General features: G+C 44.7%; 1 protein-coding gene across 8 annotated transcripts in view; it reads right to left on the bottom strand.

The window, feature by feature from the left end:
• ARHGAP12 (Rho GTPase activating protein 12) overlaps window positions 1–26,569 on the bottom strand; it is a 399,139-nt gene that overhangs the window by 187,894 nt on the left and 184,676 nt on the right. For all 8 annotated transcript variants that reach the window (XM_078663344.1, XM_078663346.1, XM_078663345.1 and 5 more), the window contains one exon: window positions 7,716–7,796. In XM_078663344.1, the coding sequence (XP_078519470.1) occupies window positions 7,716–7,796 (81 nt within the window). The remainder of the gene's footprint in view (window positions 1–7,715; window positions 7,797–26,569) is intronic.

The raw sequence follows: 26,569 nt of genomic DNA, 5'->3' as shown, positions 1-26,569 counted from the left end.
ACCCAAAGGAAAAAGACACATCGAAGGGTGTGGCAAAAGAGGCACCCAAGGTGCCCATAGGAACTGTGAAGAACACGCATAGCTGTTGAGAACAACATCAGATCTCCAGACCACCACCTCTGACCAGGAGGGGAAATGCACCCCCCACAGACGAGAAGGACTGTGCAGTACATGAACCGGACAGACAAGACCCCCAAGAAAAGAGTATCCAGAAGCAGAGGCCCACCCTAGGAACCCTTATTGGCGAAGATGCAGGAAAAGGCACCGAACTGCACTATAAACGCGCTAAGAAAAAACACTGCCGTGCAGAACGATGGCAAGCTTGAGTACAAGGTACCCAACTGATCCACAAAAAACGGGGATATAGGACCAGACCTCGCATAAGTAAAGAGAGGTGGAGGTGTGTAAAAAGGGATAACCATCGGAGGTGGTGGTGATATATATATATATATATATATATATATATATATATATATATATATATATATATATATATATCGCTGCACACTTCTCGTATCCCATACGGTATCCGAAAAAGAATGGCCGGCACGCTGGTATCCAGTTGCAAAATTTTTAATCACCAAACCCCCCTCACCCCTTACAGACGCGTTTCGCCTTCACAGGCTTCGTCAGTGTAACGTTACTGTGCAGTTAAAATCACCATTTTAAAGCCATTGGTTCACTACACCCTCCATGAACATAAAAGAGGGACATATTTTTTGACTACATTTTGGTCGTCATTTTGTAGTGTGCAAATAACATTATTTTGCCTGCTATATCATGGTGATCACGTGAAAGTGCATAGTGCCCATTAAAAACAAGTAACATTATTAAGATAAATCATTACTACTTTTCATTCAATCAATTTTCGCAGTAAAGATAGTTTGGACAACAATTGATTTTTTTTTAAACAATTCATTTCTCAAAGTGTCCATATTACGTTATTAAGCCCTGAATGGGCGGTTTTATCAACAGCGCAAATCAAAAAGACAAAATAAACAAGGCATTGGACGTCATTGGGGAAGTAGAGCTGTTACCCAGTTCAGTTTCATTATCTACTACATATCCCCCATGTATGACACCATACTGATTACAAATGAACCCACAGTTCTTCATTATTATTTAAACCCCAAGGACTAATGGTTTTCAAATTAATGATGTGTTTGGACTCTAAGATGCGTAGGGACTTTTCCCTGTCACCCCCCCGTTCTAATTTGGGGGCCTGGTCCATGCAATAGAAACTTAGTTTCTCCCACTTGCTTTGATGGTGTTGGGCAAAGTGGCGGGCTACTGGATATGCTTTATCGTTGTTGGTAATGGCCCGCATGTGCTCGAGAATCCTAAGTTTGGCAGGTTTGATGGTGCTACCAATATATCGTAATTTGCATGGACAGGTTAGACAATACACAGTGTACTCCGAGTTGCAATTAAGCAACTGCTTTATTTTTAAGTTGGGTTTGTTATCACCTGTGCGATTTGGGTATTCAGATGTCTTTTCACTAAATTTGCATGCCTTGCATTTTAAACAGGGGAAGAAACCAACCGATTTTGAAATTTTGATGGGTTTAGCCAGTGATTTAAAATGGCTGTGGACCAAATGATCTGCCAAAGACGGACATCTTCTATACGTTATTAAAGGCCTCTTCGGCAGATTATTCTTGAGGACTTTGTCAGCAGTCAGTAAGTGCCAGTGTTTTTGAAAGATATTAGTTATTTCACCTGATTTAGTATTAAATTCCGTTATCATACGGATTTCGTCAGGTGCCTCTGTTTTTAATTTTGGAACTAGGAGATCCCTCCTGTTTGCTTTAGAGGCTTTATCACTGGCTTGGAGAAGGATATTGCTGTTATATCCTCTACATTCAAATCTGTTTTTGGCTTCAGTAGCAGCATGCACATAGTCTTGATTAAGAGAGCAATTTCTCTTAAGGCGTAGAAATTCGCCATACGGTACATTTTTTATAAGACTTTTTGGGTGATAGGATTTGGCATGCAGGACCGCATTGCCCGCGGTAGGTTTTCTATACAGGCGGGTATGCAAGATGTTATTATGCACAAATACTTCCAGGTTTAAATAGTTAATGCAATTTGTGCTAATAGTACTGGTAAACTTTAGATTGAGCGTATTTTCATTGAGTTTGATGATATACTCTTCTGCTGATTGACGATCACCCTGCCAGATTATAAAGAGGTCGTCAATATACCTCGTCCACATAAGTATTTTATCGGTCCATTGTCGATTGGAGTCACTCCAAGCCTCGTGCTTCTCTCACCAACCTACGAATAAATTCGCATAGCTGGGGGAGAAGCACAAGCCCATTGAAGTACCTCTTCTCTGATTGTATAAGGTCCCATCAAATAAAAAAATATTGTTATACAAACAAAATCTGATCATGGACAAAATCATTGTATTATGGCTACTGAAATGTTCAGGTTTGGTGTCTAAAAACCATTTAACGGCACACAATCCTTGTTCGTGGTTAATGCAGGTGTATAAATTCACCACATCTAGTGTGATTAGCAACATTCCAGAATCCCAAGTGACATTGTCCATGACATTTGAAAAGTCTTGAGTGTCTTTCAAATAAGATGGAAGGCTCCTTTCTAATGGGGACAAATAAGAGTCTACAAATCTGGAAGTATTTTCGAGAAGGCTTCCTATGGAGGACACTATTGGGCGACCTGGAGGTCTTTTTGCATGTTTGTGCACCTTTGGTAGGTGGTAAAACGTTGGTAATATTGGCGCTTCACATTTCAAAAAGAGGTATTCGTCCATTGTCAACATTCCCTCCTTTTGCCAATTTTCTAACATGCTGTGAAAAGTTAAAATGCTTTTGTTGTACTCAGTTCTTTGTATCGGAGTATAACAATCTTTGTCTTTTAACTGTCTGTGGGCTTCTGTTAAGTAATGTTCCCGGTCAAATATCACGATGTTACCTCCTTTATCAGAAGGTTTGATTTCAATTGTAGTGTCCTCTTTCAATGATCTGATTGCTTGCCATTCTCTTTTCGTTATGTTTGATCTTTTGTTATTTATTTTGTTCTTTGTTCCAGATGCCATTTTATCTAGATCCTCTAAAACTGCTTCATTGAAAAGATCTATTGCATCGTAATTGGTGATGGGCAATTTTTTTGATTTGTTTTTCAAGTGACTCGGGTCACGTTTCTGTACAATGTTACTCTGCGATAAGATCTCCCCAGTCGGTGAGTTCGACATTAGTTCTTGAGTCGGTGTCAAAAGGACGTCTGCCAATTCATCGCACGTCTGAATTTCATTTAGGTTTTCAATGGAAACTTCAAGGTTAGGTGCTGCACTCTCATTAGTGGGATTCTGAAGAAAGATCTTTTTAAACTTCAGTTTTCTAGTGTATTTGAATAAATCGATCCGTGTTTTAACTGGATCAAAGTCACTAGCCGGACAAAAGGTTAACCCTTTCTTAAGGATGGAGGTCTCATCATCCTTTAAAGTTCTTTTTGAAAGGTTGATAACATTTTCTTGTTCGTCCATTATCTCCTGCGGTTCAGCCCGCTCCTGGTTACTCTTGGAGATGCCGCCGCTTGTTGGCCCCCACCTCTTGCTCCTCTTGCCCCTCCTCGTCCTCCTCTTTGTTTTTGTTGAGGTGCTGGTGGATGATTTCTCTGTTGGGGGCGGAGACGGGTTTCCTTGATTACCTTGAACTCGTCGAAAAAAGGATCGTTAGTTGCCACGGTTCTTTCCGTTCTTTCAGTTTGTTCGCCTTCTGAGACTTCTGATTCCTCAGTTTCCTCATCAGTGGGTGTCACATTTGCCTGTGCCATGCGTTTTCTTGTGGCATCGAACTTCTTGGCGAATGTGAGAATCCTACCTGTGAGGTAATCTTGTTCATCTCTGAGGAATTTTGCTTGTTTGCGTTTGCGGATGGTTAATTCATATTTCTTAATCCTTTGGTTCATGGTATCTTTTAGTTCTTCTTTTTCTTTGGAATCTTTTTCTTTCGCAATTTTTTCTTCAAGATCAGCTATTTCTTTGAGACATTTGTCTCTGTCGCTCGACGCATATTTTATTAGCATTCGCACCATTCCTTTAGCCGAATCTGCAGTGTACTCTGCCCAATCTCTGAGTAATGCTGGGTCCGGATTCTCGTATGATGGAACGGTGTATATGCGTAATCCCCTTGGGATTCTTCCACAGTCAATGTACCTCTCCAGTGAGGTGGCCTCCCACCACTTTCGAATTTCTCTTTCTTGTGTCTTTTCCAATTTAGAAAATAGTGTTTTTAACACACCTCCGGTGGCAATTGTCGTTGTTGTTTTACTTGGCTGTGTTTGTCTAGTAGCGGAGCTTCTGAACATAAAATTAGCGGCCGATTCCCTTTCTCCTGAGATACCATCTTCATTAGACATTTTAATTGATTTCCACTGTTTTTACTGCGTTAAGAAGTTGACAAGGGGGTGGTGACTGTGTCACTGTGGTTTGGGGTTAACTTTTTTCGGAACCTTAGGGAATGAGGCTAAGCGTGATATTCAAAACATTCAGGTTGGCGTTCACTCACCAAGCTCGCCGTCCGTTCTAGGTCGTCGTCAGCTTCCGCTGGCGTCTCACCCGTCTTCGTCCGGCAGACCAGTTCGTTCACGCTGTCGTGTGGAGTTCAGCCTGTAAGCCGCTGCACTTTTTCCGATGTAATCACGATATCCTTGCTTATATTTCCTCGGGGCCAACGGTCATATTAGTTTGAGGCACGGTTCCAAATCACCGCCGTCGCTCCACTGCTTCCCGGGTGCCAGAGACGCCAGCGTTGGTGAGACGCTCCAATATCGCTGCACACTTCTCGTATCCCATACGGTATCCGAAAAAGAATGGCCGGCACGCTGGTATCCAGTTGCAAAATTTGTAATCACCAAACCCCCCTCACCCCTTACAGACGCATTTTGCCTTCACAGGCTTCGTCAGTGTAACGTTACTGTGCAGTTAAAATCACCATTTTAAAGCCATTGGTTCACTACACCCTCCATGAACATAAAAGAGGGACATATTTTTTGACTACATTTTGGTCGCCATTTTGTAGTGTGCAAATAACATTATTTTGCCTGCTATATCATGGTGATCACGTGAAAGTGCATAGTGCCCATTAAAAACAAGTAACATTATTAAGATAAATCATTACTACTTTTCATTCAATCAATTTTCGCAGTAAAGATAGTTTGGACAACAATTGAGTCTTTTTTAAACAATTCATTTCTCAAAGTGTCCATTTTACGTTATTAAGCCCTGAATGGGCGGTTTTATCAACAGCGCAAATCAAAAAGACAAAATAAACAAGGCATTGGATGTCATTGGGGAAGTAGAGCTGTTACCCAGTTCAGTTTCATTATCTACTACATATCCCCCATGTATGACACCATACTGATTACAAATGAACCCACAGTTCTTCATTATTATTTAAACCCCAAGGAGTAATGGTTTTCAAATTAATGATGTGTTTGGACTCTAAGATGTGTAGGGACTTTTCCCTGTCACCCCCCCGTTCTAATTTGGGGGCCTGGTCCATGCAATAGAAACTTAGTTTCTCCCACTTGCTTTGATGCTGTTGGGCAAAGTGGCGGGCTACTGGATATGCTTTATCGTTGTTGGTAATGGCCCGCATGTGCTCGAGAATCCTAAGTTTGGCAGGTTTGATGGCGCTACCAATATATCGTAATTTGCATGGACAGGTTAGACAATACACAGTGTACTCCGAGTTGCAATTAAGCAACTGCTTTATTTAAAAAAATATATATATATATATATATATCTATCTATCTATCTCAAAAGGGGCGAGCCACGAGACCACGCAGCTGCGGGGCTATAACCCACCTAATGCCACCGTGGCAGGAGGCAGCCTCATTATGAAGCGTGTTGAAATACATTTAAAAGAGTAGTACAAGGAAAAACCTCTAGAAGAAGAGAATGAGCCACACACGCAAGGCTCAAGCAAGGCGAGACCTGTGGCGTGTAGGAGGCAGTGTCAGAAGGCACAACACTGAAAACCATCTGAATGGTAAGATAGTCAGTAGACGGGGAGAGCCCAAAGGGAACTCCACGCCTGCCTGGCACAGAGCGGTGCTACACAATAGCATACAGGTACCCCACCTGGAGTACATCACACCCCCAAGAAAAATAGGGGAACACTTCTTAGGGTAAACCACATTCACAGAACACAAACAACCTGTGGATCACCGCCACAGTAGGCTTACTGCCAGCCCAAAAACACATAGCCCAACTGGTGGACGCTAAATGAAAGGGTAACCACCCCAGGATATGACAACCTGAGACCGCTAAGTACAGACCTATGGGGGAGGTCGAAAGCTCGCAGGGAGGCGCTGAAATGCTGAATCGGCGTGGGTATCAAACAAAAGGACCCCATCAAAGGGCAGGTCAACAAGTCGTTCCCGGATATTCTCCGGGAAGACGCCATACCGCAACCAAGAACGGTATCGTAGTGCAACCGAACCAGCCACAGCTCGGCCTAAGGAATCAGAGGTATCCAGGGCCGAGAGGATAGTAAATTCTGCCAGATCAAGGCTGTCAGGGATAAGATGGAGGAGGTCAACACATGCTCCCTCAGAGCTGGAAGATAGAAGAGACTCGGCAGCGACCCACAGGGCAGATGTAGCCCGAGCCAAGACACACTGTATTGAGTGAGCGAAGAGCTGCGCTACTGGAGGCGAAAATATTACGACCCGACGACTCCAGCCATCTGGACTCATGGGAGGGAGGAAGCAGCATCTGAGGCAAGGAAGGAAAAGCAGCTTGCAGAACAAACCCCATAACGTCTGGATGAACAAATAAGCAAACTGGATCGTTTGGAGCCGGGCGGTGGCGGTGCATGATAGAACGAGTCATCGGATCACCGGACGCCAGCCGAACATTTAAACTGAACTGCATTTACCAAGATGCTAAGGGGCAAACTGTGCTGGGAGGAGAAGCAGTGTACTCCCACCCCACCTTCTACATAAATAAAGGCATCGGCATTTACAATGCCAATAGCTCAAACTGTCATAAATGCAAGACATATTGCATTGCAAATGCTGGTTTTGCTCCTGCATTGGGGGTAGTACTTTGCATGATACTTTCTCTTAATTCCTTCGAACCTCCTTTTATGCCCCAACATCTACTTCTCCACATCCGGCTATCAGTGGTCCGCAGTAGTGGGTCGGTGACAGAGGTTTTTTCTTTTTTCATTTTGTGGAGTTTTATATAGCGCGAACTAGACCCGAAGGTTTCAATGCACTTTACATGGGCACCAGTTACATTATAGACGAACACATTCATTTTTGTTAGGCACAGGGAGATTGAGTGATTTGCCCAGAATCACAGAATGTTGAGCGTCCCTGCCAAGAGTCTTACCTGGTTCCCCATTTTCTAGGTCGACCGCCCTAGTCGTTAGGCCACATTCTCTCCCCATCAACGACTCTCTTGTCACAGGACTGGTCAGGTGCAGAGGAAGATAAGAAAAAGTGAGAGTACCAATGGCTCTCATAAGGGTATAATGGAGATCGACATTTGATGGCACTACAAATGTATTATTGAGCACAACTCCAGGTCATCGATTAACCTGTAGAGGTTAACCGGAGATGCAAGAAAACACAGTTATATGGACATTTGAAATAAAATCCTTTTACCAAAGAAGTTTGCATAATTGTTCTTCACACAGGGTATGTTGTTCTACTTCCGTACATTTTCAAATATTGCTCACCTTTGGCAATTCCCACTCTGATCGAGAGCCATCTGCGTTGTAATAATATGATCTACCTTGTTCATCAACATGCTTTATCCACTGTTAACACAAGAGATGATATATGTTAGCAGCTTACAAACATCGATCATGATATAATTTATTTAATCATAAATGCAACACCATTGTCAATAAGTGCACCAAATTACAAGCTATAAAAGGAATAGTACCTTTTACACAGTTTATGGCATCCAGTAGTAAATAATGCTGTCATGCAAAAAGACATGCACATCACTTGTCTTCAAATGTCAAGCTAACCATATAGACAACACACTGCAGGCATGCATACTTTGTTAGTGTACAGAATAACAACAAAAAGACATGCGGACAAATTGAATTTACATTTTATGGAAATAGAATGAAAATGTGGCAGTAGAAGTATGCTTATTTTCTTACTCATAACACAGTTGACCTGTTAAAGAAGCATGTACCGTATACAATGCCTGGTCCCACAAAATGCTTTTCACTTGGTCATGCTTCTACTGATCGCCTAAGGTGGCACTACCAAAACTCAAGGTTTGAAATCTAATGGCATCATGGCTTTTCCAGATTCTGTTTCAACAAGATAAAAACTCCACTCGTAGGCCTTCAACTGATTAACTCAATAACACCATGAAACAACGCTGGGGAGAAAATCACAAATCCACTGACAGTTATTGGAGAGGCCTTGTGATCATCAATTAACCCCCTCCATGCTCATGACGAAACGGTTCCGTCATGAGCGTCGGTTGGCCTGTGCTCATGACGGAACCGTTCCGTCATGAGCCCGTTGGCTCATTAGAACGCTCAGCACAGCGCGAAAATTCACGCCGCGCTGAAGCGGTTAAGGCACCTGGTGTTGCACTGCAATGGACTGTGTAACTGGTGAGCAAATAAACTATATTTCTTCAAAAAGCACAGAAAAAAGTAAAGGCTCTTGGTTGAGCCATAATCAAGATGGCTGCAGAAGCTTTGACTTACTGGAAAAATATATATTTTATGTATACCTCATACCAGTCTCATTAGCCTAGCCAACAACTGTTATACAGCTGGAAAATCTGGACTAAACACCAAGAGGGCTCAATTTTGTTAAAAGGTTTATGTATGATGTAAACAGCGATGCTATAGAGTGGCCAATCAGCCCAACTAATCTCTCCTTTGTTAGACATGTAGCGAAGAAGCATGGTGGTGTAGGTCAATGGCATTGAGATGTTATGTTATGTTATTTGGATTTTTTAAGCGCACAGCTGCCCCAGCTAAGGGGCGTCCCGGCGATGAAGATGGAACAGGCAGTATAAGGGTGCAGCAGGCTACAGAAAAGAGAAGAAGATCTCTGTGAAACACAGGAATTGGAGAGGGGACTTTGGTTCCTCAAGTTGAGGAAGCACAGAAACCGCCATAGAGCATCTGGCTACTCGATAATTGACAACCACGTCTGTGGGCTCAGGGGAATCCAACCCCTTACTACTTATCTGCCTGGAGATCAAGCTCCATGCTCCTTCAGTCTTCAAAATGGCAGCAACTCAATGGAATGGACTGCTGTCACAAGCTAGTAGCACAGCAGAACACTACTATTCCTGGATAAAATAAGAGGCCAGGTTTTTGCAATGGTCACTGTGCAAACCTGGAACAATTTCCCAATGACCATTTGCCCAAAAAGATGCATGTTTAGTAAAACTATGAAAAACCTGTTAGTTCTCTCTGTAGTTACGGTCTTGGTTTTTTAGGTTCCCTTGCACCAGTACACACTATACTTTAGTAATCATGCCTCGTATGAATTTTAAATGAAATCAAATCACTGCCCAACCTCTATTCATAAAACAAAACCTACTCTGGAGTCTATAGATCTTACAAATTACTATCCCATTTCTTTGCTGCCTTACATCTTGAAACTCAGCGAAAGCATCCCTTTACAGATTCAAGACTTTATTGAACAGAATCAACATTTATATGACCTTTAAGCACTATTTAGACAGGTCTGCAGTACTGAACAGTATCAAGGACAGTATATAAGCCCGCCAGTTACCTCCTTTCTTTCAGCTAGGTCACAATCAATTCATCATAGCTGTTTTTACTTCCATTCTAAACCCTCTCTTGGGTCGTTCAAAGGGGGATATAATATCTGCCTTGCTGTTCAATCTTTACTTGAAACCCCTGGCTAATTTTTTGTATACCTTTGAATGTAAGTCTACTTTTATGCCATTGATACTCAGTTCATCGTTGGGATGCGTCAGAGCCACTCAAATCGACGGATGTTGCACTGGTATTCGAAGTCAGACAAAGATGGGTGAAATCACATTTCCTGGAAATAAACCCAAGTAAGACCGAACTCCTTCCCATTACTAAAAAGATTAATAGTTGGGGTCCATTTCTTTGGCCCGCATCCCTTGGAGTCTACCCAAACACAGTATCTGTGGATCATAATCTGGCTATTATTCTCAACTCAAAAGTTTTCATTTGAACCACAGATCTCTGCAGTCACGAAGCAACATTTATTTCAGCTTAAAAAGATTTAAAGGATTTGCCTTTTCTCTCAATTTCTCATAGAATAATCATTACCAATGCCTTCACTTAGTCTAGATTAGATTATGGTCAGGCTTGTTTCCAACTTAATAAGGTTTCACCATGTCTCCCAGCATTGCTTCCAACTCCACATGTTACCCATCAACATTTGCAATAACTTTGAAGTTGTTTGCGTAGTAAAATAGGTCCTCTACTTTTTCTTTTCTGAAATGAAAAAAAAATACATTACTACTCCACCACTGAAAACATCTCCCAACCTACTTCTCTCTGCTCCTACGTGTAAATGCCATAAATGGGGTGGAAGATCACTCCAGGTTCTGGTATCTTCTCTTTGGAACTGAATACCACTTTCCATTTGATCCAAGTCTGTTCTCTACAGGTTCTGTACGTTGCTCATATGAGCAATGACACGCACCACATTCTTTTGCACTCTTTTTGCTTTCAGTTCTAGGACTTCTTAGTGCCAAGAGACTATCTTAAAGTGTTAGAGGGCTTTATAAGAAAATCTAAAAAATAAAAGAAAAATAAAAAGTGGGACCCTTATCTGCCTAGGATCTCCTAGACATTTTGGTATCATTTGCACTAGCGTGTGCTCTTAGTCACCCTAACTCTGTGCTCCGCTAACCAAGTCATTCAAAATATTCTTGGGACTAAGGCTACTTTAAATACTAAATGGCAACATTTGTAAAAGTACTGTCTAATGCTCTTGCCCCTAAAAGCTTGGGACACAAATGGATTATGTGTCTAAATTATAGCTATAGAACCATTGCAGACTGCAGAATTGTATCCAGGTGATGCTACTATTGTAAGACCATGACAGCATTAGTACATGACACGGAGATCAAATAGACAGCCAACATGATTGTTTAAACCCTATGTGAAATGGATTTATTCTGTAAAATATACGGACATCTCTCTTTACTGTTACTGAAAATTAAGCATAAAATTAAAATATAAATCTAACTGCTTTCAATGCGGCTTTTCAACTCGTTCCTTGATACTGGGGAGGTAACTTCCTCCATGTCGGAGGTGGCGATTACAGTCATTCTTAAGCCTGGGAAGGATCCGAAAGAATGTGAATCCTATCGGCCGATTTCCCTCCTAAACATCGATGCAAAACTCTTTGCGAGCATCCTCGCGGCGCGTCTTAGCCCCCTGATGGATGGTATCATTGATCCAGACCAATCCGTATTTATTCCAACGCGGCAGGGAGGGGACAATAACAATAAGGGAAACACGGTATGAAAAGCATATAACAAAGTTAAAAAACAAACAATTACAAAATCAAGGAGGGATGAAACAGAAGTTGAAGCAATATAATACAGGTAATATAGGTAGAGTGGAATTACAGGAAGAGGGCCATATATTACAGAGACAAATATGGTATAGTGAAAAGAGATCAGGAGTCAGGCACAGGATTAGGATCCCCAGTAGTAGTTATGGAGGTGGGTTTTGAGGTCTTTTTTTAAGCTGGCGTACGAGGGGTTACAGCGCAGGTTTTTCGGAAGGGTATTCCAGATAGTAGGGGCATTGCCAGAGAAGGAGCGAGATTGTGTGGTTTTCTTTTTATGCAGAGGAGGGATTAGAAGGAGGGCGTTTGTGCTTCTCAGAGGACGAGTGGTACCAGCGATAAGGAGTTTCTTGGATAGGTACTGCGGAGTGTTTTGGTGGAGTGCTTTATGAGTAATGCATGCCGTTTTGTAAGTTGATCTCCCTTCCATAGGGAGCCATTTAAGCGATTTGAGAGCTGGGGAGATATGATCGAAGCGTTTGCAGTCTGATGAGCCTGGCTGCAAGGTTGGGCACAGCTTTAATAGGAGCAAGGTGGACCTTGGGGATTCCGCAGAGGATGGCGTTGCCATAGTCAATACGTGAAAGAACCAGTGATTGAACTGCAAGCTTAAAATCATCGATGGTAAGAATGGTTTGACTTTCTTGAGGTGACGGAGAGTGAAGAGGGCTCCTTTGGCAGAGTTTTTGATGTGAACGTTAAGGGTGAGGGTTTTGTCGATAGTAATGCCAAGAGATTTGACGGAGTTGGACAGTGTGAGTGAGCAGTCGAGTGCTTTAAGGTCTGAGAGCCATGATCGAATGGGGAGATGGTTCTTTTTAGGGGCGAAGAGGAGGATTTCAGTTTTATTTGGGTTTAGTTTGAGATGATTTGACTGGAACCAGGATTGAATCTTGTGAAGGGAGTTGTTCATGTGTAAGATGTTAGCGTGAGTTTTAATCTTGTAATAGATTTGGGTGTCATCAGCGTAAAGGTGGTAGTTGATGCCTGCTTGTTTAAGAATGAGAGTGAGGGGTTCCATAAAGAGGTTAAAGAGGGAGGGAGAGAGGATAGAACCTTGGGGGACTCCAAGGGAGACAGGAGAGAGGTTAGAGAGACAATTTTAAATTGCTGAGTTCAGTGTTGAAGTTATGAGGTAAACCATTTGAGGGCGGTGTTGTTAAGGCCGAAACGGGTCATAGGAAAAATTGAGTAAGGCTGAATGGTTGACTGTATCGAACGCTGCGGAGAGATCAAGGAGGATAAGAAGGCAGGTCTCGCCATTATCAAGTGATTGATGGATGTCATCAATGACATTGAGCCTTGCCGTTTCGGTGCTGCAGCCTCTCCTGAAGCCAGACTGAAGGGGATCAAATAGGTTACAGTTTTCGATGTGTTTGTCAAGTTGTAGTAGGAAAAATTTTCAAGGACCTTTGAGAGAAGGGGGAGGTTGGTGATAGGGCGGAGATTGTTTAGGTCATTTGGGTCCGCATTTGGATTTTTAATTATGGGCGAGATTTGAAGGGAGGTGGGGACAAGGCCCGTGGAGAGAGAGGTGTTGATAATTTTTGTCCAGAATGGGGCGATGATGTGTTTAAGGGTGGGGACAAGATTGGAGGGTACAGGGTCTTTTGTGTGGGAGGACGGTTTAAGGTTGCTAATTATTTTGAGGACTTCCAGCTCTGTGACGGGGAGGAAATTGAGCAAGGATGCATTGTTCTTTAGTTGTGAGTTAGGGGGGTTGGTACCCGGTAAAGTGGTAGGAGGGAGGCCAGTGGAGTGGTGGGGGGGGGGTGTAGAGAAGAGGGAGGGTGAGAGGGGTCGTAAGGGAGCGGGTTGGAGGGTGGTTTAGTGGGAGGGAAGGATTGATCAATTTTGGCAATTTTGTCCGAGAAGAAATGGGCAATTTCATCGTATCTGGCCGAGGAGGCTGTCATATTAGGAAGTGCTGGGGAGGTTTGATTACGAATTATATTGAAGAGTTCCCTAGGTCTGTTTTTGGCACGATCTAGTTGAGTGCGGAAGAAGGATGCCTTTTGCTTAAAGATGTGTTTTTTGTACGTGGATCTAGCACGTTTAAGTTGAGCCAGATGGGAGGGAGAAGGCTGGTGTCTCCAGGTTCTATCAGCTAGTCTGAGTGCCCGTCTTTCATTATTTAACTCAGTATTAAACCAAGAGTTTGAGGGGGTGTTTCTTTGGTTTTTGAGTTTAGGCGGGGCCAGTTCGTCAAGAATACCAGTGACAGCATTATTGAAGAATTAAGTGAGCTCATTTGCTATGTGAGTCGGGAATGAGAAGGAGTTGAGCTTGGAGTTTAGATTGGAGAGCGTCTGGGGGGATACCTTTTAGGTTCCTTGTTAATTTCTTAGGTCTGTTAACTTTAGAAGCGTGGAGGCTTGCCGAGGTATCTATGTTGAACAGTATAAGGTGGTGGTCAGACCAGTCAATGGGGATGATATTGGTCACGGATGTCAGATCGTCATTAGACAGAATGACGTCAAGTATGGAACCTTTGGCTTGAGTTGGGGATAAGCAAAGTTGTTTGAGTTCACTGATCTCAAGGAGAATAGTGAAGAGGGAGATAGTGGGGTCATTAGTATCGTTCCAATGGAGGTTAAGATCCCCAAGAAAGATATTTTTTGAGTTAGATAATGCAGATTTCGTCAGGAGCTCAGATAAGTCCTCAATGAAGGGCTGTGGTGGACCCGGGGGCGATGGATGTTGTGTAGGCGGATTGGGAGGAAGTTTTGAGTTGATAGTTCCGCTTCCATGTATTCGCAAGGAAGAGTAGCCTGGGTTAGTAACAAGGGATAGCTGGAAATCATTTTTGAAGGTAATGGCGAGACCACCCCCCACTCTGATTGGTCTGTCTTTTCTAAGAATAGAGTAACCAGGAGGGGAGAGTCGGTCGAGTATGCTCACCGAGTGGTCATTTAGCCAGGTTTCTGTTAGGAATGCGATAACAATGGATTTACTCAGGATTGTTTCCAAAATTTTCATGGCGTGTAAAACAGCAGATCGGCAGTTGACAAGCATGCACTTCAGTGGTGTGGGGTTTTATAAGGAGGGTGGGCATGAGAGGATCAACGTGAGTTGGGGTGGTGGTCTGGGGAAAGAGGGGGAGGAAGGGGTTCTATTAGTACCCATAATAAAAGGGATAGGGGCGTGGGGGAGTGGCGGGTTTGTGGTTGGTACATTAGGAAGGTAGGAGTTGTATAGGTCGGCAATGTCAGATGGGGAGAGCTGGTTAGAGGTGCAGCGAGGTCTGTGTGTATCGCGGCGGAGAGGGAGTGATCTCCAACTGAGGTGTGTAGTATGAGGGATTTTTGGGGGGGCGTTTATGGTGGGGGAGGGTTTTGGTGCTGAGGAAAATGAAATCTTTCCTGAGTCGGGTCAGTTCAGTAGTTACATTAAAAAGGTCACGTTCAATGTTTTGTAGGCTATGAGCAATTAAGGAGAGGTGAGATGTCAAGGAGGCGCGGTCTGAGTTGTTTGCGGAGGGTAGATTAGTGTGTGAGGGGGGAGATGGGTAGGAGACGTGTGGTGGAAGGCAATGGGGCTGGGAATTTTCAGAGGTTCGGTAGTCAAATTAGATCGGTCAAGTTTGGTGTTATGTAGGTTCGGAGGCATATGATTCCAGGGAGGGATAGAGGGGGCGTCGGAGAAAAAAGGAATATGGTCTGGGGAAAGGGGGTGGTCTTGAATAGTTGCAGAAGGTGGCATGTGAGGAGTGAGGGGTGACGGAGCTGTTAAGTGTCAGTGGATGGGTTAGGTCGTTTGGGAGGCTTAGAGTTTCCGGTGCAGCGGGTGACTGAGGGGAGAGGGCGGTGGAGTACGTGAGTTGTTGGGCCAGGGGGAGGGCATTTGGCGGGTCGAGGGGAGGTAGGGTCGTGGGAGGGGAGTGGTAAGTGGGTGATAGGGAGTGGGTAGGTGAGGAGTGAGGGGTCACTGATCTGTTAAGTGTCAGTGGAGGGGTTAGGGTGTTTGGGGGGCATATAGTTTCCGGTGAAGCAGGTGATTGAGGGGAGGGGCGGAGGGGTACGTGAGTGGTTGGGCCAGGGGGAGGGCGTTCGCGGGTCGAGGGGAGGTGGGGTCGTTGGAGGGGAGTGGTAGGTGGGTGATTGGGAGTGGGGGCTATCATTACTCAAGGAGGAGTCCGAAGAGAGGGAGTTCATGGGGGTAGGGGGAGAGAGGGAGATAAGAGGGGGATGTGAGGGATGTGATTGAGGATGGGGATGTCATTATCAGTAGAGAGGTCCCAGGAGGGAGATAGTGAAGTCCATTGTTGGGTGACAGTGTTAGTTGGGTGGTTAAGAGTGGAGGTGGAGCAAGGGGGGGAGGGGGAGGGGGAGGTGTTAGGTAGGGGTGCTATTCATTTGGGGAGGTAGAGTGTTAGGTGCCGAGTGGTCGAGGAGGAGGGACATGGTGCTGAAGTGGAGTTCGAAGATGGAAAGATGGGATGCCATGGCTTGTATGAGGAGGTTACCGGTTTTGTAGATGGAGATATTAACATCACCATGAAAGGCTGGGAAGGGAGTGGTGGATGTTTTGGTTCCATGTGGAATTTTTGGTTATTTTAGAGATTGGGAGGTGTTGAAGGAAGATGCTCTTCCATTTGGAGGGGCGTTTGGAGTAAAAGATGTAGTTGGTGATAATGGGGGAGGTGAGGCTGATGTAGTTGTCAACAATGAGTGTTTCTGGGGTACGGATAAGGAGTTTAGGTTTGAAGTTTTTTCTAGCATGTTTGGAGAGACTGGGGGGGTAAAGAATGGTCCAGGAGTTAGGGCCATGTTTGGCGAGAGTAGGGTCCAGGGTTTGGTGGACGGTGGTGTGGGGAGGCATGATTGGGAGGATGAGGGAGGAGAACAGAATGAAGACAAGGAAGTTAAGGAGATGAGGGTAGTGGGGGAGGGGGTTTGGAAATCCAAAGAATGGGGGGGGGCACTGGGGGAGCAAAGGTAGAGCGGGATCAGGAAGTAGGGTAAGCAAGCGAGGAATTAGAAACCAAAAACTGGGAGGGGGTGCTGGGAGAGAGAAAATAGAAGCAGGAACGGTAAGTAGTGCAAGCAAGGGAGGGGTTAAAGAAATCAGGCGTAAATTAGAGAGCAAAAACAGATTACATCGCTAAAATGGAGCCAATAACAGTTAAAATAACACGATAAATATGCTGATAATAATAGTGGCGAAAAATAAGGGGGTAGATTTAAACAAATGAGGAATATTGAAATCAGAGTTAGATGGGACCGCAATAACAAATATGCTGAATAATAATAGTGGCGAAATATAGGGGGGTAGATTTAAACAAATGAGGAAAATTGAAATCAGAGGTAGATTGGACCGCAATAACAGGTGAACATCGGTAATATGGAGTAAAATTAAATAGGTAACAAACACGAATAAAAACAAACACAATAAATGTGATGATTAAAAATAGGGGCAGGAATAAGAAGGTGGGGTAAACAAAGGGGAAATAAAAGTCAGGAGCAGATTAGATAATAAAAAACAGGTTAACATCGCTAGCATGGAGCAAATTAAATAGGTAAATAAGTAAATAAACATGATGGGGAGTCATTCTAAGATGGCCGCCGCCTTTGGAAAGGAGCCATTATAGAGATTAATGCAGTCCTAGGTCTATCACTATGGACAGTGAATAGCCTGGTGTAGTCTTGTTTCCCTTTTGATGTTTTTTAGTCCACTTTCAGTTGTTACACCTAGGGTTGTTGTTAGTCTCTGGACAAAAGTGACCCATGGCCGTCGGAGGACCCCTCGCCCTTGTAAATTAAGTGGTCGGCCATTTTGCTAGCATATGACCCAAGTATTATGCCAGCCAAGCTAGTGCGCCGTGGTCAAAAAGACACCAGTTACACTACAAACAGAGAGATTGAAAAAGTACCATTTAAATGATCCATGAAGACGCCGCTGGAATCATTGTGTACATGGTCTGGTCGCATTGATGGCACATCAGCCAACCCTAGTGCTCCGCACACAATTCCTTACTGAACTGCCAATTGTCTGCCGAGAACTGTGCATGATGACTCGTGGGCAAGAGAATCTGCAGCATCCTCAGGAGTAGGCTGGAGGCAGCTCTCACTATAACGAGAATGATCGGGCATTTATAGAAAACAATCAGTCGGCGCTAGAAGGGCGGGGGAGGTGCAACCTGCGATGTTCGCAGCACCCCCGGTGGCCTCAGATTATCTGCTTTCGTGGGGAGACTCTGTTCACGGCAACTGTCGTTTCCAGGGAGGGCGCCGCATACACTGGGTTCCACTGCCACTGGGGAGCCAGGACCGGGAGGCATGCTGACTCAACCCCACTCCACTTTGCGGTATCTGGTGATAGAACTTCTTGAACTCGGGAAGGTGGAGGGGTTTAAAGTGAACTTCTCGAAGTCGCAGATGTTTAATATTTCAATCCCTGAAAATGAGGTCTAGGATCTCCAGCAGGACTTTGCCTTTCAGTGGGTGCACTCCGATATTACATATCTAGGTATTCGATTGACTTCTATTGCTAAAACAGTTTCCCTCAATTATAGATTATTGGTGGACCAAACTGCCAAAGCGCTCCCCGACTGGTCTCGTCTCAACTTGGCCTGGTACGGGAGGTTAGCGGCAGTGAAGAGGACTGTGCTGCCGCGTATTCTCTATCTGTTTCAGATGCTCCCATTGAGTCCGCCGCCGGGCGTCCTCCGGAAATTGCAAGGGCTTCTTAATAAGTTCCTGTGGAGCAACAAGAGACCGAGGCTCACGCTGGCACTTATCACCGCGCCGAAGGCAGTGGGAGGGATGGGCTTCCCCCTGTTGAGTGCTCATCATTAAGCTACTTGTCTCCGCTATATTACAGAGTGGAATAGGCCCTTGTCCAGTAAACACTGGAACTTTATGGATCTGACAGTGGCTGGCTGCAATATTTGGCGGGAACTTTGGCTTCCGCGCAAACACAGAGCATGACTAAGAGACCTCGCTGCTCATTTGAACCAAGCGCTGAAAGAAAGAACACGCAGTACAGGTCTGATTAAGAGACCACACTGCTTCTAGGAGACGATCGCTGCACACCACCACTGCTACGGTGAAGCTCCTTTTTAAAATTGTTGCACTTCCTTTTTATATGTCACAGCAACGCTAGTTTTTTAAAATTGCTGCTATTCAGGGCACTTCCGGCAATGCGGGCATGTAGCGGTCTAGTCGACCGACGCCCAGACGCTTAAAAGGATTGGCTGATGCAGTACAGATCTGACTAAGAGACCTCGCTGCTCATTCGAACCAAGCGCTGAAAGAAAGAACACGCAGTACAGGTCTGATTAAGAGACCACACTGCTTCTAGGAGACAATCGCTGCACACCACCACTGCTACGGTGAAGCTCCTTTTTAAAATTGTTGCACTTCCTTTTTATATGTCACAGCGGCGCTAGTTTTAAAAAAATGCTGCTATTCAGGACATACTGCCTTACAAACCTCACCTGATGCTTGGCACTCTGCACTTCACCCGCAAGTCCTGCTAGCTCTGCCCGAACACCCCGGTCCGTCACGGCAAGTGCCGATTGAACGGTGGGTGTAGACGGGCTAGAGCTGACTGACTTCCTGCTGGGGCACTTCCGGCGCTGCGGGCGTGTAGCGGTCTAGTCGACCGACGCCCAGACGCTTAAAAGCAATGTCAGGGCGGATGCGCAGCGGACGCGCCGACGGCGCGCCAAAGGCAAGCCCGTCTGCGCCCGTCCGCGCCTGTACCGGGCCCAGGGCCGAAACCCCTGCTCCTTCCAAATCAGACCCAACTATCATCAGATTTTCACGGGAGGAGCTACTTGCCCTCAGGCCAACAATAACCTGCCCCATACTACTATGTCTGCCAGACACCAAAGCATGTCCTAGCTGCAAACTATCTCTGAACCCATCCGGAAGAGAAGGGTCGATTACCAGTGGTTCTCTGCCCAAGAGTTTGCCCCCCAAAGTTTTCAGGGCAGGTCTAATCAACACACGATCACTTGTCAAACATAATTCCAAGACTAGGGAACTTATAGAAACCCAAAACGTCGATATCCTTTTTATTACCGAGACATGGGCAGACGAAGCATCCAACATTGACCTAGGACTAGCAATCCCGGAGGGTTACTCCATAATTAGAGCAGACAGGAAAGGGAAACGTGGGGGGGTGGGGGGGGCTGGCCATTATTCATCGTAGTGCCCTAAGGACTAAAGGCCAAAATGAGGGCAGCAATCCTGACTGTGAGATGCTGCTTTTTCAAGTAAACTTAACCAACAATGACACGTTTAGGGGCCTACTCATCTATAGACCCCCTCTGACACAACTAATAAGCCCTTTCTTGGAGTCAGGTGTGAATAACCCGGACTCTACCGTCCTGGGTGACTTCAACCTGCACCTAGAAAAGAGCAAGGACATAGGTACATTAACCTAGACATGACACAGATCGTAACCCAAAATACATATGAAGCGGACCATACGCTAGATGGGATTTTCACATCTAACAAGAAGATCTCACTATTAGAAATCCTTCCGGTAACATGGTCAGACCATAAGTTAATAATATTTGCTATAAAAACGAGAAAATCGCTAGCAGAAGCAGCCCACCCGGTATTCACACTTGCGCCCCCAATTGGTCAAAAATCAACCCCACGCTTCTAGAGGAACATCTGACAGAATCTATTCCACAACTTGACAAAGATTGTAATACAGCCTCAAACCAAATTTCCAGCTGGATAAGAGCTGCCATAAAAATAGCAGCTCCAAGCATTAAAAACACAGCAAGAAGGAAATCGCCCTCCCAACCGTGGTTCACACATGCACTAAAAACACAAAAGGAAACATGTAGGAAATGTGAAAGGATATGGAGGACGAATTATGAGTCCGAACCACGAGAGAAATATAAATCCTCACTGGCTACCTATAAAAAATTGATATTAACAGAAAAAAGTAAATACGTCACACAAAAAATAGAGGAAGCGAAAAACTCGAGTAAAGAACTCTTTACCATAGTAAAAGAATTAACAAAAAATGACAACTCTGCGCCTGCCGAAATCAGCACAGAGTTTTGCAATATCCTGGGCCAGTTCTTCGTAGACAAAGTAGGCAGTGTCTATGAGTCCTTCAAAACTACATGCACCAACAGGGAAACGAATGACCACCTTATATAACAGACAATGGCACACCCCTTCCAATTTTACCCTCCGTCCACCGACCAGATTCTTCAGGTTGTTAGGCAAACAAAGTCAGGAGGCGCCTCCGATCCATGCCCACCTAAGATAATGCACCTTTTTCCCCGAACTATTAAGTGAACAATTAGCATTGCTCTTCAAAGAAATAATTAAAACTAACCACTTCCCGGAAACTTGGAATACAGCATCAGTTTTCCCACTACTAAAGAAATCCACTCTAGACCCACAAGAACCGGGCAGCTACAGACCCATAGCAAGAATAGCTTTTCCGGCGAAAGTTCTGGAGAAATTACTGAACAGGCAGCTGTCCCAATTTCTCAATGAGAACAACTCGCTAGACCATTCACAATTTGGCTTTCGAGAAGGGCATGGAACTGAAACAGCCTTGCTGACGGCCACAGAGGAACTGAGGTATATACAGGATGCCGGGGGAAAGGCCGCCTTGATTTTATTAGATCTCTCAGCGGCTTTTGACACGGTAAACCACGATATCCTACTCTGCCGCCTCAGAGATGCAGGAGTGCATGAGTCTGCTCAAACTCTAATAGCCTCCTACCTGTCAAATAGGACTTTCACGGTGGAACAGGGAGAGGCAAAATCCAAACCTTTCAGCTCCCCATGCGGCGTTCCACAGGGGTCGTCACTAAGTCCTACTTTATTCAATCTATATGTGGCACCTCTGGCGGCAATAATAAGGAACTACGGCTTTACCCCAGTCTCTTACGCCGATGACACACAAATTGTGGTGTCTATCTCAAATAACATTAAAGAGACGGCAGAGAAATTTAAGAAATGCATGCAACACATTTCTCAATGGATGCAGGGCAACTGCTTGAAATTAAATGGAAGTAAAAGTGAAGTCATGCTGATGGGGACTGACTTGCAAGCATGGTCACAGGAATGGTGGCCGGATGACCTGGGCCAACGTCCTCCTGGGAGTCCTCCTGGACGATAAGCTCACATATGAGGCACAAACAAACAAGCTAGCATCCTCCATCTGGTACATTCTCAAAACATTTAGAAAACACCTACCTTACATTCCACAAGACTCACGCAAGACAGTGGTCACTGCACTAGCGCTGTTTAGGTTGGACTTTGAAAACGCGCTTTATGCAGGGATTCAGGCAAAGCAACTGGCAACACTACAACGTGTACAAAATGCAGCAGCCAGGCTTGTGTTAGATATCCCAAAGTTTGAACCAGTAGCGCACAGATTAATTGGTCTTCACTGGCTGCCAATTGGCAAAAGAGTTACATTCAAATCCCTCTGTCTGACATACAAGGCACTCCATGGAACTGGCTGTCAGTTCCTGAAAAATCATTTGAAATGGTATGAGCCTTCCAGATCCTTGAGATCCAGCCATCAGAAAATGATTCAGGTACCTAGATTCAATCAGGTTCGATGGGGTGGGAGAAGTTTCAGGCTGCAGGCAGCCAGGATTTGGAACTTGCTCCCAATGTCAATCAAAAACAGCCCCTCCTTGCTCTCTTTTAGAAAAGAGATAAAAACTTGGTTGTTCACTGCAAGTTTTTAAACCTCAAACAGAAGCTAGCTGGTCTATTATGTCACACAGCACCAAGACGTCCATGGGCAATCGTGCGCTCTATAAATCCCAAAATCAAATCAAATCAAAATCAAATCATGTGGCCTCTATTCGTCACATGTTAACTCGCCGACCCTTAAGGCGTGGGATCAGTTGGCTCTGCGCAGGGGCTGGACCACGTTTCCCTCCCCTATGACTCCAGTTGTAGATAATCCTGAGTTTCCGCTGGGGTGTGCATCCGTTTTTTTTCATCGCTGGAGAGAGGAAGGTTGTAAGAGTCGGCTCCCTATTTGAACTGGATGGCTTGATCCCCTTCTCCCAATTGCGCAAGGAATATTTTAACTTACCGGAGTCAGACGCTTTTCACTACTCGCAGCTCGCACATTGGGTGACCCAGCCTGGCAACTTCGCCCTGATGTCCCGCCCCTTAACCACTTTCGAAAAATGGCTAGTTTGCAAGAAGGATGACTGTAAGCGCATATCTGAACTGTACGCAATGATCCTTACCCGCCCTACGAAGCAGCGCACGAAGGCACAGGTGCAGTGGGAGACTGAGCTGGGGCGTCCACTGACGCCCAAAGAATGGGAACATGTTTACTAAAGAGCACATCACACGGCCTCTAATACCGCGGGTGCGGAATCAGCCTATAAGATAGCCGCTTATTGGTACCATAAGCCGGCGCGCATCAAGTCTTGGGATAGCACGAAGTCAGATGCAAATACAACAGTTGATGGACAGAATACAGAGCAATGTCATACATTCACCCCAGTACAGAGATCTGGGCCTAAATCCATCGTTTTTTTGCTCACCATGCCATTCCAGTTTGAACCCAGCCATATGCAAATCAGTCTTTACCCAGTGCCCCATGGGAACAGTCCAGCCCGAACTGCCAAGCCAGGTCCTCCCTGGACTGGAAACAAGCATCCTAGGAACGGTTTCGGGCTTTCAGCCCTAATCAGCCAGGATAGCTCGATTCCAGTGGCATGGAGAGCACGGGACTCACGTCTGAGCATACCCGTCCCACTCGGGGTGACAAATACAACAAAAAAAAAACAATTGATGGACAAAATGCAGACCAATGTCATACATTCACCCCAGTACAGAGATCTGGGCCTAAATTCATCGGCTCTGCTGGCGGGGGTGTGCCCTTCCTGGCAGCCTGGTACACCGGTTATGGCATTGCCCGAAACTGGTGCGATATTGGACTGAGGTTCTTGATGACATTGATGAAGCGTTCCAAATTACACTGCCCCGGACCCCTGAGCACACACTGCTGGGACTCCCCCACCCCAAATTCTTCCTATTGCGCTCGCTGAGGGGTAGACAGATTGCGTTAGCATTGCTTGCGGCGCGACGGGTCCTTTTAGCACAGTGGGGCTCCTCGGATGCCCCTAATGCTCGTGACTGGATCCGGAGACTTTGGCATATCCTAGCAATGGAGCGCCTTTCGCTTAGTATGGATGGGAAGGGAGCGGAGTACGTGAAGCTATGGGGACCATTCCTGCAGCTCCTCTCCAAGGAGCTGAGGGAGGTCACCTGTCCAAAATACCTACAAATACTACACCTTATTCCACTGGAACCAGTTGGGGCCACAACCATAGTGTGAACTACTTTGCGAGGTAGCTGATGGCCATGGGAGGTTTGGGCGGGAGGGAAGAGACTGATGTAGAGGAGGTGGGAAGGGGGGGGGGGGTTTGGGGGTGGAAGGGGTGGGTGTTTGTTTGTTTTCTTGTGCCTTTTTTATTTCCATAAAAATGGTATCTTAGTGATCGTTTGCCATGAACACTATGGATTGAAACTCTTCTATGCGGGGTCGCCATCCGGGCTGTAGGCCTATACGCTGTGTTTTGACCATACTGCAACGCTCTGCCAGCCAGTGGATGTAGGCAGATGAGCTGTGTTTTTGACCTGATACCATGTAATAAAAATGATTGATTCTAAATCTAACTGCTTATATCGTTGATCAGCAATTGAAAATTTGCATTTTAATAATTCTATTTTCTCAGTAAAGTGGAAGCTTGGGCAGTGGCATAACGCAAAATGATGCAGCCCACGGCAGAAGGTGCGGAGGCGGTACCTGAGTCTCCCACATTTAAGAGATATTTATTGATCTTGGGCTCGGGGGGTGCCTGAAGATTTTGGGGTCCATTAAAGGGTTGGCCCACAGGCTGGGGGCTTCTGGGGCCTGCGTTATGCCCGAGCTTGGGGCAAGTGTTCAGGCATAAACAGATTCAAACACGCCACAGTTATTCAAAGAATGTGGTTAGTTTTGCTAAACAGGTCGTAACTTCCTCACAGGCAGACTTAAAGGGAACTACAGTAATATTGAACATTACTCCATAAAGTTCTTACGTTGTGGCCTTTTCCAGACGTAGTGATATTTTTTTAAATGTCTCAATATATTTTAGACTGAGACCGTATTACAAGATCTGGCATCTTTATCGAATTGAGAAGGAGTGGTTTAGGGAATAAAAATTCGAAAAAAAATGATATATTGAAAACAAAAACATGGCTGAGGAGTTTCACCTTGATTACCCTGTAACACGTGTGCTATGCAAGGATGACAAAATACATCCTTCTGGGATAAGTTAGTTCCAAGACTCTGTAAACTAATTGCTATTGTCACTGATCGAAAAAGGAAATGAATGACACAGCACTACTAGCTGTGAATAGGTTGGGATATTCAGAACAGATAAATGTGATGCTGTTCGAAATCCTCGAGCCCATACAGCCATCTGTAATGCTATAACATGGAAATTATGTAAAGGTTATTTGCCATTTTTTCAGGCTACCAATGGGTTGAATGCTGTACAAAAGGGAATGCTAATAGGTCTCATATGGCTGAGCGATACAAATCCCTTTGTGGGATTGACGTGAATCATGAACATACAAAGAGCGATTGGATTGAGTTTACACTAATAAGGCCGAAGTCTTCGATACCATTCATATACCTATTAATCGGAAATGCTTGTTAAACAGTCATTAAAGAGTTACTATAAAGGATTTACACTTAATTAATGTGTTAGTGTTAGAAGCATCGTACCTGATGGAAGATATTTGCTCATCTCGAAGAAAGTATAAAGAACGGATTTGTGGAGAAGCTATAAAGGCCGGAAACGAACAAAAGTAAAAAAAAAAAAAAATAAGACTGCCAGACAGATGTTACGAAGAGCTGTCCAGAATTTAAAAAAAAAAGAGACCAGGTTTGTTTTTGTAATTCATAAGTTCTGGACATAAGGGAACTTTAAGATAAAGTAAAGTGAAATTTAAAAGGAGCCCCTTTCAACTCTCCTAGGCTGTTATTTGAGGAGGAAAGGATATTAAAGGCATTGCAGTATGGGGAATAATTTAGAAAGTAGACCTTTTATAAAAATACAAAAGAACATATTCCTGTTTAATTGCAAATTGTTCAGTATTATTTGAATTAATGAGCGTACTCCACTCTTAGGCTGGGAAACAGATACGGATTTAGGATTTCTTTTTCTGTCAATCTTTGTTTCCACGTTACTTAATGAAATGCAAAATATGGACAGATTTACGTAGGGAAAGCAACCGAAGTGTGAAAATCAATTGTAGAAAAAAGCAGCACGTTAATTCACACAAATAGCGTGAACAATTTGGCCAGTGACATTTTTGCTGTTGTTTCACAAGTCCTGAAGAAGGTGTGTGTGTGTGTTGGGGAGGCAAGTGTGTGATTCAAAGCAGAAGCAATCAACTGCGTCCACCTCGGTCTGGGTCCTCGGTACACATACTCTGGTGTTACTTGTTGGAATGGCTTTCTAACAGTTCAGACAACTGTCTTCAAACACCTAACACAATAGACAGAGAGCGAAAGAGGACAAAGAGTGAAGAAGCAGCTATACCTGCCTCTATTTGGTGGCCGAACACTAGGCAGCCCAGAGATGTGTAATCTCATTCCCTCGGAGGAAAAGGAGGTTACCATTATGGGCCATGCGCTCCTCTCACCAACCCCACCCCAAAGCCATGTCACCAGAGGCAAATCAAATATGTCAAGCAAGGGCACAAGTGTGAGTGGAAAATAGAAATAAATGTTGGGATGTCCTGCAAAGCCTCGGACTTCTCACCATGGGTGCCGTTATTTATTCAGTTATGCTTGAGGCGGTTACAGGACGATGGCGTGGTACGAGACAGCCTTGCAACTAGCCAATTAACTTGGCACACAGCTCACATATTGGCTAGTTTAACATCTGTGTGAGAGATATTTCTGGAATTCAGGATTGCACAAGCCATAACCTACAAGGACAAGCTATCTGAATCCCTCCGTTACCTCCTTTAAATCCCATGTATGTCCAAATAACCAACTTCGT

This window comes from Lissotriton helveticus, chromosome 10, assembly GCF_964261635.1.
Source record: "Lissotriton helveticus chromosome 10, aLisHel1.1, whole genome shotgun sequence".
Taxonomy (NCBI): Eukaryota; Metazoa; Chordata; class Amphibia; order Caudata; family Salamandridae; genus Lissotriton; species Lissotriton helveticus.
Note: the sequence above shows the minus strand (reverse complement) of the source record. Positions and strands in the feature narration are given on the sequence as shown.